The following is a 15003-nucleotide window of genomic DNA, read 5'->3' on the forward strand; positions in this document are numbered from 1 at the left end:
ATATTTTACCCGGCTAAGGGCTGCTGTTTCGGCAATCTAGCCCTGTTTTAGGGAAAGTCAGAAAGAGTGGTTCTACTACTCAAGCCGGGAGTACCAACCAATATAGGGGTCTGATTGCCCGATAACTCTCCTTGTCCGAAGGATCAGCATGATGTCCATGAAGTGAACATCACCGCCATAAGCATCCTGATAATTCGTGGCCTTAGCCGCAACCTCACCTGTGAGTGAACGGTCCTAGAAGCGTTGAAGCTCTCAAAGGTTTTCGACGCCGTGCGTCCATGCGACTAGAAAACTTAGAGGCCTCTTCTCTCCATCAGGGACTGAAACGGTGGATGGAAAATCGGCATCGGTCGGAGTCTAGTTATCGGGCGATAAGACTCTTTTTTATTGGCTGGTTTCCCCGGTTTGATGAGTAGGACGACTCTCCCCTTCTTTTAGATGTCTGAAATGGCAAGAGTGGCCATTGACAGGTTGAGGACCATGGCTAAATGGTCTACTTCCGCAGGAACCAGATTTTTCAGCTTCAACATGCATATTCCACTGTTGTTGTTGTTGTAGCGGCACTACTAAGCCCCGCATATTTCGGTTCAACCTTCAATCATGGTCGTCCAGATCAACTTAGGCGAGGCCCAGCAAACGGGCTGTTTCAATAGGCGATACCATTCAATCAAGCATATTCCGTCGGATCCCATGGCTTTGGAGGCTTTCGCATTCCCGATGGCTACCTGAACTTCGCCGCAAGTGGAAGCAAGAGGCGCACTTGTTGTTGGCAGTTTGTGCAGCCTTCTGGTCACTCGTCGTTTGGCTTTATCCGCCGGAGGATGCAGCGTAAATTGTCGGCTAAAATAGCACGCGCCTCGCTCCGGATCCGACGGAAAGAGATTTCATACGTCTACCAACTACCGTTTGTAATATATGCTAACTTGACGTTTCTACTCAAGATAACTAATCCAATCAATGAACATTGGGTCGCATATTAAAGCCTACTAATAAAGGAAGAAGGGATGGGATGGGGTTCGTATAGACGGTCAAAGTCACATAATCACATCCAGTACTACTTAAATAAGATGTGCCGAATGCCACAAAAAGTGCCGTAAATCTGATGTGATTTTTTTGGGCGGTCATTTTGCCAACAACCATGAAACAAGTGGAGGAAATTCTTGAAGCATATGAGGGGTATTCTCTGAGTCTTGCAAAGCCCTTGCATGGTGCACAGATTGCACGGTTAAAACCGGTTTTCGTATGGGACAGCTTTGCAAACCGTTCAATCCGTGCACCGTGCAAGGGCTTTGCAAGACTCAGAGAATACCCCTATGGTTTCTGTAGTATTTTAGACTACTGATGTAAGTTAACTGAATACGAAATAAAATTAAAAAAAAGGGGATTATATGGGTTAAAAATAACCTATTTTTGAATTGTGAATGTCTATTAGTGAATGCGCGATAAGAAGTTTGTGCATATGTAATTATCGCACCCTAAATCAGAAACAGTCACAACTCCACATTTTTCGAAATTCTTTATCGCTATCTTCTTTAACTGGAAATATACTATTAAGAATGTTTTCGTTTCGCTTACGTCGCTTGCACAGCATCAACAGTGTTTTGCCTCTCCCGAACATTTGGTATTTTTTGAGTTGTGACTGTTTTTGATTTGAAGTGCTATATGTACTTTCAGTCTTTGCATAGCGAACATGATTATGCATTTTTCGTTATCGTAAAATAAGTTCAATATTAAAACGCAAAATACAATTAATTATGTAGACATATCGTGTTTAAAGTATAAAACCGCGTATCGTCGGTCTGCAAAACCTCGTAACTGATTTTTGTGCCAAAAAAAGATATTTGCTCATCCGAAGCTCTTGACATCAAAGCCGCTACAACAACAACAACAACATCAAACTCTTATCCATTTATACTTAAATATCGATACTTAGATATAAGAACAGATAATTAGGGATAAAAGAATGAACCGTTTTCAAATAGGACTAGCTTAACTCTCTCCTACAAAATCTTGGCAACCTCACGTACGTGGCTTTGCATTTTCTTAATACGAGGTTTTGTACTTTAAACGACGGTATGTATACGTGTAATCCAATAACCTTTGTTGATATCCTAATTTAATTATCAAAGGAATACTTTTATAAACAAAAGGTTTTTTTAATCCGTATCTATAAAAATTATGTGGTATGAACATATCGATGGCTGAGTGGAAGATCGACCTATCTCGGCAGCCAGTTCGAAAACATTCTATCTCAAAAAACTTTTCAAGAACGCCCTGTTTCAGAATTCGTTTCAAAAACGCCCTATCTCAGCTGCCGATTCAAAAACGCCCTATATCAGCATATTTTCAATACATTTTGAAGTGAGATAGGGCGTTTTTGAACTGAATTTTGAGATAGGGTGTTTTTCAACAAAATTCTGAAATAGGGCGTTCTTGAAAAGTTTTTTGAGATACAGCGTTTTCGAACTGGCAGCCGAGATAGGTCGATCTTCCACTCAGCCATCGATATGTATGTATATAAAAATTTAAAAAACTTTTTATTCAAACATTCTACATATAAACAATTTTGCCTTAATCGCATATCGTAGATATTTCAATAAATGCTTTATTTAAAGCCATGTAATAAGTAGAATGTACTACGTGAAGATATACATATTCCTTAGCAGGCTACTTCCGTCTAAGCTTTTAAGAATCTGGCGTGATGATCAAAATGCTCTCCAATGAACGTGGCAATGAAAAAGTAGCTGTGGTCGTAACCCTCGCGTTGCTTATAAACTAATTGCAAGTGTCTATTTTCAGCACCGGCATTCAAAAGATTCTCTGGCAGCAATTGCTTCTCTTTATAAAAATTATCCTCTGAACCTTGATCTACTAGAATTTCTAATGGTGTACCAGCATATACTGTTGCTAATTCGGTCGCATCCCACGCCTTCCATAACTCCTCATTGGCACCTAAATAGCCAGAGAATGCTTTCTTACCCCACGGGCATTGAACGGGGTTCGAGATGGGCGCGAAAGCAGACACAGATTGATAAATACCAGGATTCTTTAACGCACATATCAATGCACCATGGCCGCCCATGCTGTGGCCAAAAATACCACGTTTATTGGGCAGCACCGGCAAGTTGGTGTTCACTAGTTCCACTAATTCTTGTGTCACGTATGTGTACATCTTGTAATTTTTAGACCACGGCGCCTCAGTTGCGTCGACATAGAAACCAGCACCACTGCCAAAATCCCAATGATCATCCTCACCAGGAAGATTTAATCCACGGGGAGATGTGTCAGGATTGACAACTACAATGCCATGTTTGGATGCATGTTGCTGAAAGCCAGACTTTTGTATAAAGTTGTCTTGGGTGCAAGTAAGACCACTCAAGAAGTATAAAACCGGGCATTCGTCATGATCTTCAACGGCAGTGGGTGGCATGTAGACACCAAACTTCATTTCGCAGCCCAGCACTTCCGAGGCGTGAGAATAAACACGTTGCTCTCCACCGAAACATTTAACACTGGACAGCAATTTCAGAGACATTTTGGACACTGAAAAGTAAACAGAAATGTGGTTAAACGCAAAAATAAAAGTTCTGCAGAGGATTTGCACTGACCTTGTACCTTTAAAAATCTAATTAGATTCATAAATTATCTCAATCGCCGGCTAAATGAACTTTTCGCAAAATGAATCAGATGAAACTTTAACTGTGTTGCCAGAAGATTTCAAACCTCTTTAGAGATTAGAGATAAGAACGTAAATCCAAAGACCGTAAATACAAAAGTTTGGGCCTTAAAGCCCTGTCTCCACAGGAAAACACTGATGTCGTGAAAACTATGTCACAAAATATATTTCCAATGGAGACCGCCTATTTCTCATGCGCTGCAATATATGTCAGCGCTTATTGCTTGACATCTATTGCAGGCAATTCGATAGTTTGACAGCCATATTTTCATTTGAAAGAAAGCGTGCTGGTGGTAACATCGATGAAATTTTTATATTAAATCAAAATAAAAGTCTGTTTCTTATTGGATTATTTATGATTACGTTTTAGGAAATTATTCAGCAAGTTTTTTTAAAGATTTAAATGTTTTTAAACACCGAAATTAAGAGAATGTTGTCTGGTGGCGTCATGCGGCAAATGCTTATTTCAAGACATCAAAGTGCCCACACACAAAAACTTGCAATCACATTGCTTGTCAAAATGACAGTTGGTAGGCCATCGGTGTTTGCCTGTGGAGTTCTGCGGTAAGGGCTAACTATAATATGAGTAAGAAAGCGCAAAGAACGTAAATGCCGCTTTTCTTCTGTTTGCTGGCATTTTCCTCATTCGAGACGAAAATCAAAAATGTGCCGCGGACAGAGTCAAAAGGTAGACGAGCACCTCATCTCAACCTTTCAGATACGGTCAAAATCGTCGCGGTACATTTTCAAAGTAACGAGTTGTCGCTTCTTATACATTTACGTTCTTTTCATTTACGTTCTTTGGTTTGATGAAACATTCAAATAAATTGGAATGCAACCCTGCTGTGAACGCACTCGCCATAACCGATTCGTCTGGCATCATTCATCCAACGTAACAGCTGATTGGCGTGGAAAAATTGCGGTTTTTATTTATAATTTTTTAACTATTTTGAAATAAAATAACAATGTCTGAGGATGCCAGTACTTCGAGCTTTGGGTTCAAGAAGCGAAATATTCGAAAGCAAGTTGCGCTTCGCAGGAAGCAAAGTAGCAGCTCGGAGTCAGGTTAGTGGCCAACACCATAATCTGGCAACCGACGTTGTTAAACTTTTGCTATTTAATTTATAGGCAAAAGCAGTGAAGGTGAAACGACCTCGGCAGTTGTGCGTGGGGAAAACCGTCGCAAGCGCGCCAACCCTAATTTTCAAAGCACTAAGCAATTGAGCTCTAAACGCGAGCGGAAAAACGATGCGTCCTCTGCTAGCGACAGTGAGGAGGATGATAACAAAGTTAGCGTCTCGTACAAGTCCAAGAAGAGTGCTTTGCCAAGCGGACCGCAAGATCAAGGAGCTACATCTATAAATGAAGCTGAGACAGCCCAAGATCGCGACGCGCAAGCATTGCACGAAAAAATGTTAAAAATTAACGAAGAGCTTGAGGGCAAAGCTGATGACAAAGTGTATCGCGGTCTTAATAATTATGCACAATACTACAAAAAAGAGGGCACAGCTCAGGGTAATGCAAGTTCAGGCATGGTGAGAAAGGGTCCTATACGTGCGCCGGCACATTTACGTGCCACTGTACGATGGGATTACCAACCTGATATTTGTAAAGATTATAAAGAGACAGGCTTTTGCGGTTTTGGCGACAGCTGTAAATTCTTACATGATCGCAGCGATTACAAAGCGGGTTGGCAACTCGAGCTGGATCATGCTGCTCAACAGCGCGGTGAGGCAGAATCGGATGAAGATGATACCAAATATGAAATTCATTCAGATGAGGAAACATTGCCCTTCAGGTGTTTCATTTGTCGCAATAGCTTCGAAAATCCGGTGGTGACCAAGTGAGTTTAGCAAGACTTATTTTCCTATATAGGTATATATGTACGTATAAATAATAATAAATATGCTTTCAGGTGTAAACATTATTTTTGCGAAAAATGTGCTTTAGAAAACTACAAAAAGTCACAGCGATGTTATCTTTGTTCACAACAAACCAATGGCATTTTTAATCCAGCTAAAGAGTTAATAGCTCGCTTGAAAAATGCTCCAGAAGGTGGCCAAGTTTTCTCATCGGACAGTGATTAGCTTGTAAGTTATAACCAGTTATATAAATAATTATGTAGTAATTATTTGTAGATAGCTAAGCGGCCTCTGTGGTGTAGTGGTTAGTAGTGCGCGCTACCTTTCCGTGGGGCCTGGGTTCAAGCCCGATTTCCGACCAAAAATAAAAAACAAAAATTTTTTTCTATTAGCGGTCGCCGCTCAGCAGGAAATACCAAACCTCAGAGTGTATTTAAAACTGTAAGTCCCTCCGCTTTGTGTGCCAACATCAAAACGCACGCCAAACGGCCAATGAGTATGTATGAAAACAAAAGACTACTAGCATATTCATACATGATTTTAATTGAATAAAATAATTGCAATTTTTGAGTATTTCTAAGAAAATTAGTGTTGTTATTAGGTTTGTTCGTCGAGCAAAAAATTTGTACGAATTTGTAAGAATTATCACGATTTTTGCCCAAATCGCGTTCGTGCAGACCAAAAAATTATCCAACACTCAAAAATTTTGAGAGCAAAGTGACAGTTCTCTTGGAGAGAAGTTGCAAATTCTTGCTGGAAAAAATTTTGCCAGCAAGAATTTGCAAACACGAAAAACATGTGGTTGTGGCGCATGGTTGCATTTTTGTCTACAATAATTTGAATAAATTAGTTCGTTAAATTTAAAAATTTATAAACACGAGCGATTTTTTTATGAAAAAAGGAAGTAAATAATTGTTGATATAATTAATTTAGTTAATTCCAATGATTTGAACTTAATTCGGCTGAAAAAAATGGTATTCGCAATCGGAATGCAATTGCAACCAGAGTCGATTTAAGAAACCCGACAGCTAGTACGATGAAGAAATTGAAATGTATGTTAAAGAAAGTCAGAACAACAAGAAATATACATGTATATCCTGTTTTTGGCCATCCGAAAGAATTTTAAAAATTCTATAAAAATTGTTTATGTTTGAAATGCAACCGTGGACGCCAGCTGGCAGCGAAACTTGCAAATTCCTGCAAATTTGCGTTCGTGCAGAAATTTGCAAGTTTCTCAACATGAGAGAGAATTTGAGAGAATTTTTTCTTACTCTCTGATATTTTGAGTGTTGGATAATTCTTGCTGGATTTTCGACGAACAAACCTATTGTATGTAACAGTGTAAAATATTCCACATATGTAATTTTGGGATGGTATCAAAATATATTTGAGTTTAATCTATTTTATCTAGGTACATATATACAAATCTGAAAATGCGATATCTGGATGAATGAACTTGTTAATTAAAAAAAAAAATTAAAAGTCATAAAGGGATGTTATAAAAACATATGCACGTAAGTCTCGAATGGTTTTGGGGAATGCGGCAGTGGTGTCAGTTGACAGTGTTTGTGTTAAACCTTTACATTTTAAAACGCACTTTAATATAATACTAGCAGACCCGGCGAACTTTGTCCCGCCCAAAATTAATTTTTTGAATTGAAACATTTTGGTCCAAAATTTTCACCAACAGTTCACGTTCATGATTTTCAGTGACGCATTTATCTTCTAATATTACGGTTTGGTGGTTATCACAAAGCATATTTCCATTGCCATCTTTAATAACATAGCAAAAGTGTATATGCATACAAAGCTACGTAATAGCTTCAGTACGGCACGCCACGCCCCTTTATAAAATAGCCGCAACTTTCTCTAAAACTATGGTATTGCTTTCATATGCATATCTCCATACCATGTTCGAGTACTCTACCATGAACACTTCCAGAGATATTTAGTGTAAAAAATTCGGTTTCTATGGGAATTGCCACGTTAATTTTTCCAATAGCCCCAATTTTTCTTCATGATTGCGATTGATTTTATATGTCTTGTACATACCAAGTTCCAGTACTCTACTATGAAAACTTGCCGAGATATAAAGTGTGAAAAATTTGGTTTGTATGGGAGGCGCCACGCCCCCTTCACTTAGCGGTATGAAACATACTTTACATCCGATTCTCATACCTACCATATGTATATGCACAAAAAATTTCTAAAGATCGGCCACTCCGTTTATTTAGTAGGAGCTCGACCACTAACACCGTGACACGAGATTTTTATATATTAGAATAGCATTTCAAATCGAAAATTTTAATTCAAATGAGCTTTTTCTAGCCTTTAAGGCAACTGAAATTCAATAATGTCCATGGCTTGATGCATTTCTGAACACAGGAGAACACTTACAGACCTGTAACTGCAACTATAGTGTGAGTAAGCTTTCGTCAACCCTAATGTCCCTGACCAACCCGTCGAAGCACGATGCAAGCGTGAAAATTACATTCTGTGAAGGGCCCATTGCAAAACCTTCCTAACCCTAGTGGGTTTCATACTTTCATCAGCGATAGAGTTCAGGGCGTTATAAGGAAGGCAACCTCCAATGCTAAAACATTTGGCTAGGGAAAAATTTTTCGTTAACAAGCCTCATCATTCCTGTCATGTGGAAGTCCAGGAGAATGGCACTTATCGACTGATAACTTTCTTTCTCCATACTTGAGGCTTTGCTACTCTCGTAATTTACTAGAAGCCTGTGGGGGTCAACCAAAACCCAACCAAATGAGCTTAATATCATAATAATCCGATGAGGTCAATAGGGAGGTCAAGCAATCCCTCACCGTTTTTTAACGAACCACCAGAGAGTCAAGAGCCTTTATAGCTGCTTGGCCGTTGGAATAGTTATTCACCTTCTTGAAATTAGTGAGCAACCAATCCGAAGCCTGAACTTCAGGTTGGAGGGGAGTTCTTCCACGTACCTTCCCATTAAGCTTCGATCCCTCCATAAATAGTAAATTTACAGGACCCTGATTCCAAATACTGCACCCCTTCCAGTTTCCCTCTCTGAGATATGGGTGAAAGATCCCTTCGGACCCAAACTCGGCGTCCAGTGGTCTGTTCGAGTTGGTGGGAACTCGAAGCATTTTAGAATAGTCGCGCGCCCATAGCCCGAGACGAATTTAAAGTACAGTAAGTAAAAGCTCAGTTTTCAACCAAGTTCAGGTAACAAAGCTTTACCTTTGTTCACCGTAATACCTCGTCAGCCACTTCGCTCCAGAGTCACCAAAAGGTCATTGACTCAGTAACCCAAAGCGTTGGCGAAATAGCGTTGCTCTTGCGGGGTAGCTCTACTCACACATAGCCAGATGGAAACGCTGCCCCACCCTGGCGCAACAGTTCTGTTGCAAATAGCCAGATGGAAACGCTGCCCCACCCTGGCGCAACAGTTCTGTTGCAAAGCGTGCTGCAAATAAACCTTATAACGTCAGCTGCGATCTCTTGCCTATTTAGGGAGGTTACAATAGCCTGAGGCAAGACCTTATTCAAAGCTCCCTCGATATCAAGGAAGATACCAACCGTGTATTCGTTCTGCGAAAAAGGCTTCAATACTATCAGCGACCGTGCGTAGGGTCGTTTTATCGGATCTGTTCTTGCAGTAGGCAAGTATAGACGCTCCCTGAGAATCCCACTTCTTAGGTGCAGATAAATCAACCTCTCCAGCGTCTTCAAAAGACACGAGGGAACACTGATCGCCCTGAAGTCCCCGGATGATACATGAGGGACCTTACCCGCTTTGGAAGTAAAGGTAACTCTCACCTCCCTGCAAGACTCCACACAATGACACCTAGCTAGTCAGCTCTTGAAGATAGGAATTAATCAGCGGCACGACACCTCCGCAGACTTTTGCAGTTTAGCTGGTGTTAAACAGTCCGGACCCGGCGCCTTGAAGGGCTTGAAAGAAACGATTGTCCACAGAAGACTTCGTCAGTTACAATATCCGTTGTTTTTTGCATGATTTGCAGCCTCTAAAAGAATTTGCTATAGATCCGGGTTGCATGTTAAGTGAACATCGAGGAGCATTCGGAGGGAGTCCTCACTGCTCCGCGCCCAGTTTCCGTTGTCGTCCCTTATGTACCCCAGGGGAGCAGGATACCCAAGCAGAACTCGCCTAAACCTCGAACATTCCTGGCTACCCTGCACGCTTTCACATAAGAGTCTCCATGAAGTTCGCAACATATAGATGCCAAGCCTAATATAGTGCCCAGTTGGCCCCTGGCTTATTGAAAAGGCCTCGGCTAGAGGTTCTAAGGTCAGAGAGCTCATCTGACCACCAGAACGGGTTGCTCTTTCCTCTGTTATGATTAATGGGCAAGACATTTCAATGGCCTTCTTACACGGCAATGTGAACACACCGATTGATTCGTCACGTAAGCTTTCATTCTAGATTCCACCGCTCGCGTGCGCCACCGGAATAATGTCCTGCATGCTGCTGCAGTATACATAAGTCCCAGTTGGTTCCCTATAGAATTCTCCAGGGATATTGTTTAGGACTTGCCACGTACAAAGAGAATTGGATCTACCGATGATCAAAAAAGGAGTATTCGCTGAGAACTCTCCAGCCATAGATACAAGACACTAACCCGAAGATGACAGAGTGTTATCTAACACCTTTTCCTTGATAGCCGTTACAAAAGTAAAGTCATTACTCCTATTACATATACCTAGATCTTCATTTAGTATAATGTTTATGAGTGACTAACCTCTATTGTTAATGGTATGATCGTATGGTGGGAGTTGGCGTCGGACACAATAACGACACAAGCCTTCCTTCGTCTAGCTTCTGCTACAACATTCCTCAGCAATAACGGAGGTGGCTCCACCTCGACGTCATGTGCCATGCAAGTGGAGATCAACCATAGTTTTCCCTAAAAGTCGCCGTCACAATGTCTCCATTGTTGAAAAGAGGCAAGATAAATGCTTTAAGTTCTTTCCTAATGAGCATACAGGATAGAAGCTTATCGGCATCCAGCTGCACCACTAGTTTATAACTTTTCGTGCCGATACCAGAGACTTTTTTTGCAGCTACCCAGCCACGGCTCCTGGATCAGGACTACATCGACCTGAACTTCCTCAAGTGGATTAGAAGATTGGTGAACGCCTCCTTAGAGTGCTGAAGATTGATCTGAAGATCGCGATCAGAAAAAAGAAACCTTTCTTCCATCGCCCTGTCAAACAGGGGACCAACACTGATATCCGATCTTGTAGTCGAGAGAGGGCTAACTGTACTGTCATAGTCCGACGTGACGGATTCGACCTCCGTGCTCACGAGGGCATCTTCTGCCTCGGGCGCTTCGCCAAATGGCCTAGCCGAAAATGGCGCGCCATGCCCTTTGGAATCAGTCTGACAGACTGTAATGGCTACCTTCTCGAACCCATAAGTGATGACCTCCTGTGTTTCGGCGGGGGCCCGAGGGACTTTGCATTGAGCAGCACCAGCGCTTCCAGATAGGATCCTTCTGACCCCTCGACCCGAATAACTTTTCAGTTGTGAGTACAATATTGGTGGCTATTGCGCAGCACAGTGCGCCGTTTAGGCCTGTCAAAGGAATCCCCCATAACCCTGACTGAAGGCCCTTTGCTAAATCAGCCACAGTGTCTAGCCCCCTCCTGTCCGGAGCCGCAGTCGATTCCGTTCGTGACCCATCGCCTATAATGGCTACCGCCGATTCCGCCCAAGCCAAGATTAATGATTCGACTAAGCCAACGCACCAACGGCAAGATGCCTTCCCAAGCGGAGGTAACACCGTGGGACAAAAACAAAAAAAAACATGGGCCAGTTATATTAAAACTGTGGTTTTAGTTTTTCTCTCTGACTTAAAAATTTCAAAGACATGATTAATTCAAGAAATTATTTAAAAAATTCAGTGCGAAGTAAAAGAAAAATATGGGTATCAAATAAAATCCTGTAGAATGAAAAAAAAAAAGATTAAATTTTTGGGTTACAGGGACGAACAGGTTTTAAAAAGACCCTATATATATTTTTTTTCGGATGCCTCTTCATGGTATTTTTGATGTTTAAATGAGTTTCTTTTAATTTGAAAATCTTAATTGGAAACACTTGTAAATCTTTTTCACGGAAAACTATGTTTCTAGAAATTTCGCATCAGCACTCGAATTATTTTATACACTTTTTCTTATAGCTGTAATCATAAAGTATGGAATTTAACACACGTTGTCGGTATTAATGCATAATATAAATATGTATGTACATATGTTTGTACCTAATCACCGCATGCCACATGCCAGTCTTAATTTTTCGCGTAATCTCCAATTCGGATTCGTAATGCAAGTTAATGTCTAGATTTCAGTTGCGTTGCGTTGCCGACATTAAACTCTACAAATTCCGATCCAATACCGGCAGTAAGACAGTTTTAGTTATTCAATCTATTTCCTCAATTGATAGCATCGCTGGTGGCAAGTCACTTAAATAGCAGTGTTCGTATGTCTGAGATAGCAATGTACTTATCCTGCAGGATGCATAAGGATTTATTGGAAGTGCATTCATATAGTGTTTGTATGTATGTAAATGCATTCTATTTACAATTGTTCGCATTTGGTTAGTTGTCGTTGGAGATTTACGCATCGTTGCAGCAGCTGTTCCTCTCGCTACATTTGTTATTGGCTTTAAAGGAAGCTGCCTCAATTGCCTTAAAGAGTGTGTGATTGAAACCCTCAGCGCAATGAAAATGAAATTCACTGCTCAGAACTGTGCAATACATTCCATTATTCTGCACAAAACCGTGATCGAAGCGAAGAAGTCATCTAAAATGCCAGTCGCCTAGGTCAGATATGCTGTCCAACATACCTTAGCAAAAGTAGAAGAGTCCCATGCATTCTTCATGGACATACATACATACATACATAGGTGGTATGTGTGTATGTGCACATTGACATTTTGTGTTGTAGGGCAAAAGTGAAATGCTCTTGCAATACAAATCATACACGTATTGCGTACATTTGCAGCATAGAAACAGATACAGAAACAGAAACAGAAATAGACAGATGCCAAGTCTAATAAACGAATCGACAGACAAGCAGCAAAAACGAGAAGTCAACAGCAATAAAAAAAAAGAAAAAAAAAGCGAGCAATATTGGATATCAGGTTGTACGGCAATAACGAAGAATTGCAGTGCAGTTTGTGTTATCGACGCATAGCAGACGCATGCTTGCACATACGAGTACACAATGAAATCTTATAAGCGCTGCTGTGATTGTGTTTGTGTGTGTGTGTGTGAGAGTGTAACTGCAAGTTGATATCATTCGTGGAAATAGCTTTAGGGCACATCATCCTGCATGCTTCTGCAACAAAGTAGCCCAAGCGATGAAATTCCATGAAGCAAAAACCTGCGTACATGTGTGCGGGTTCAACGGCTGCGGCCAGGCAGTTAGTTTACAGTGCGCAAACTAGCGCAGAATTAGGCCATTCGGGGTCGGCTCTAGTTCACTTACGGTTGAATGGACCCAATTAGCGCTTGTGGCGATATTTTGAAACGCTTTCCTTTAACCTGCCAACCATTTCGCTTCATCGCCAATTCTGATAATACGAGTATTTGCTGGGGAGCACTAAGAGATCACCCTTAAAGTTTGCATTTTGTAGCGTCTCTGTTTCTGGTACCGGCTGTCCACCCTGGCTGGATATTCGCCGAAGACACTAACGATTGCTTTATTGGTATTCCCGATATCGCTGTGTTACGCGGGTTACTCATTTCAGTCTAATGATCTACTACTGGACACTTCTTCTTTTGATTGCACTTAGTCTTAGTGGATTGATAACTGCTTCTGCAACGGGTGCATCAGAAGGGGCTCCAGCTCTCGCAAGGATAGTCAGCTATCTCGTCGCCTCAAATGTTTCCACCGGAAACGCATCCGATGGCTGATCTCAGCACCATCTTGCAATTCCTAACTGATTTGGAGTTTGACTATCTGAAGAGATGCACGTTTTGTTTTTACATCATACCTCTACTCTTTAATACACCACAAGCCCTCTAAAATTTCAACAATTTCGCATGAAAGGGATTGCCGAAGTTGCGTTGCCGTAGCGAGAGAGAGGACGATCGAGATTGACGGAGATGAAATTCTCTGCTCTATTCTCCCTCCTAGCTAGAGTTGTTATTTTATAATCCGCCTCTATAATTATTCCTCACAATTTTTCTAGAATTCTATTGAGATCCAATTGCACCTGACACCAGAAACTCAAATCCCGCAGCTTTGAAAGATCTGTTTCTCCTTAAGCAATAAGTTTGCTAGAAATTAACTGAAATAGAAAAAAGATTTTTCTTTATAAAACTAAAAATTAGAAAATTGAATAAAAATATTAAAAAAATAAAAATAAAAAATTAATAAAATAGTTTTCTAATCATTAAATTAAATAGAAAAAAAAAAAATAAACTAAAAGGAGAAAAAATAAATGATTTCCTAAAAAATAAATCATATTAAAATATATTTTCCTTTCAAAGTAAGAAATCCAAAATTAAAAGAAAAAAAATAAAAAATAATATATTAAACAAAGAAAAAATATAACTTTCTAAAAACTAAATGAAATTATAAAAATATATTTTTCTTTTTAAGACAATAAATCAAAAAGTTAAATTAGGGAGCGAAAAAAAAGAAAAACCAAATTAAGTGAGAAATTATTTCTTTTATTTAAATTTAAAATGGAAATTAACAGAAAAAAAAAATTATTTTTACCTTAAATTGCTTTTCACGATGTCGGCGGTTAAACAATAAAATTTAAAAGTAGAAGAATATTTAATTGAAAAATATAAAGATAAATAAATTAAAAATAGGACTCGAACCTCGTGTCTCTCGAATGGCACGCCAGTGCTTTACCCACTCCGCCATTGTGACTGTTGGATCAGCGCGGGAGAAATGGTATATGTATGTAGATATAAGTGCTTTCTGTCAAAAGGTCTTCTCATTATGAAACTTGGTAAGGGAGTTTTTTTGTAAGATTTTCATGCCGGAACAAACAAAAGCTCCCAAGCTATCTGGTCAACCGTTTTTCGATTGTCTTTCCATTACTATTTTTGTAGCAACCAGCACCGACCGTGAGACCATTTAATTGGCTTCCTTATCTTCTGATAACAATTTCGGGGTGCATTCCTGTCTGCCAACAGCTCGAGCTTTTCGCACACACGTTTTCATGTTTTTTCTCTTTTCTTCTTCACTAAAAGGCAGCATGCGCCCTCCTCTGCAGAGGGTCAACAGCAGAATTTGTCCGCTGTCCGTTGTTAAGGGCGTTTTTTTTTTTTCATTTGCAGACAGCATCCTTCCGAGTTGATGTTAGCTTCTCGACATAAGCATCTCTGGATGTAGGTCGTTATAAAATATAGGAGTTCTGGCACCAGGGCAAACGAGAAAAATTACAGGCTGCAGGTGGCGTTTGGGGTTTGTATCTAAGGTTTGCCGTTAGATCTGGTG

The 15003-nt window shown here is 40.3% G+C and overlaps 2 protein-coding genes across 4 annotated transcripts; one reads left to right on the forward strand and one right to left on the reverse strand.

Annotated features, from left to right (window-relative positions):
- Positions 1-2514: 2514 nt before the first annotated feature.
- Positions 2515-3708, reverse strand: LOC108372500 (S-formylglutathione hydrolase-like). 2 transcript variants are annotated; one of them, XM_017628209.1, is made up of 2 exons: positions 3609-3708; positions 2515-3543 (listed from the first exon to the last, which is right to left on the reverse strand). In XM_017628209.1, the coding sequence occupies exons 1-2, from the start codon at positions 3637-3639 to the stop codon at positions 2678-2680; spliced, it is 897 nt and encodes a 298-aa protein (XP_017483698.1). In that variant the 5' UTR covers positions 3640-3708; the 3' UTR covers positions 2515-2677. The 2 variants fall into 2 exon arrangements, with proteins under 2 accessions (XP_017483698.1, XP_017483699.1); XM_017628210.1 differs by having other exon boundaries at positions 3616-3697.
- An 855-nt stretch (positions 3709-4563) lies between these two features.
- Positions 4564-6107, forward strand: mdlc (RING finger protein mdlc). Of its 2 annotated transcripts, XM_017628208.1 has the most exons (4): positions 4564-4741; positions 4805-5519; positions 5592-5766; positions 5815-6107. In XM_017628208.1, the coding sequence occupies exons 1-3, from the start codon at positions 4642-4644 to the stop codon at positions 5761-5763; spliced, it is 987 nt and encodes a 328-aa protein (XP_017483697.1). In that variant the 5' UTR covers positions 4564-4641; the 3' UTR covers positions 5764-5766; positions 5815-6107. The 2 variants fall into 2 exon arrangements, with proteins under 2 accessions (XP_017483697.1, XP_017483696.1); XM_017628207.1 differs by having other exon boundaries at positions 5592-6107.
- The last annotated feature ends 8896 nt before the right edge of the window (positions 6108-15003 follow it).

Source organism: Rhagoletis zephyria, unplaced genomic scaffold (genome assembly GCF_001687245.7).
Source record: "Rhagoletis zephyria isolate East Lansing unplaced genomic scaffold, Rhagoletis_zephyria_1.1 Rzeph_scaffold_05812, whole genome shotgun sequence".
Classification (NCBI taxonomy): Eukaryota; Metazoa; Arthropoda; class Insecta; order Diptera; family Tephritidae; genus Rhagoletis; species Rhagoletis zephyria.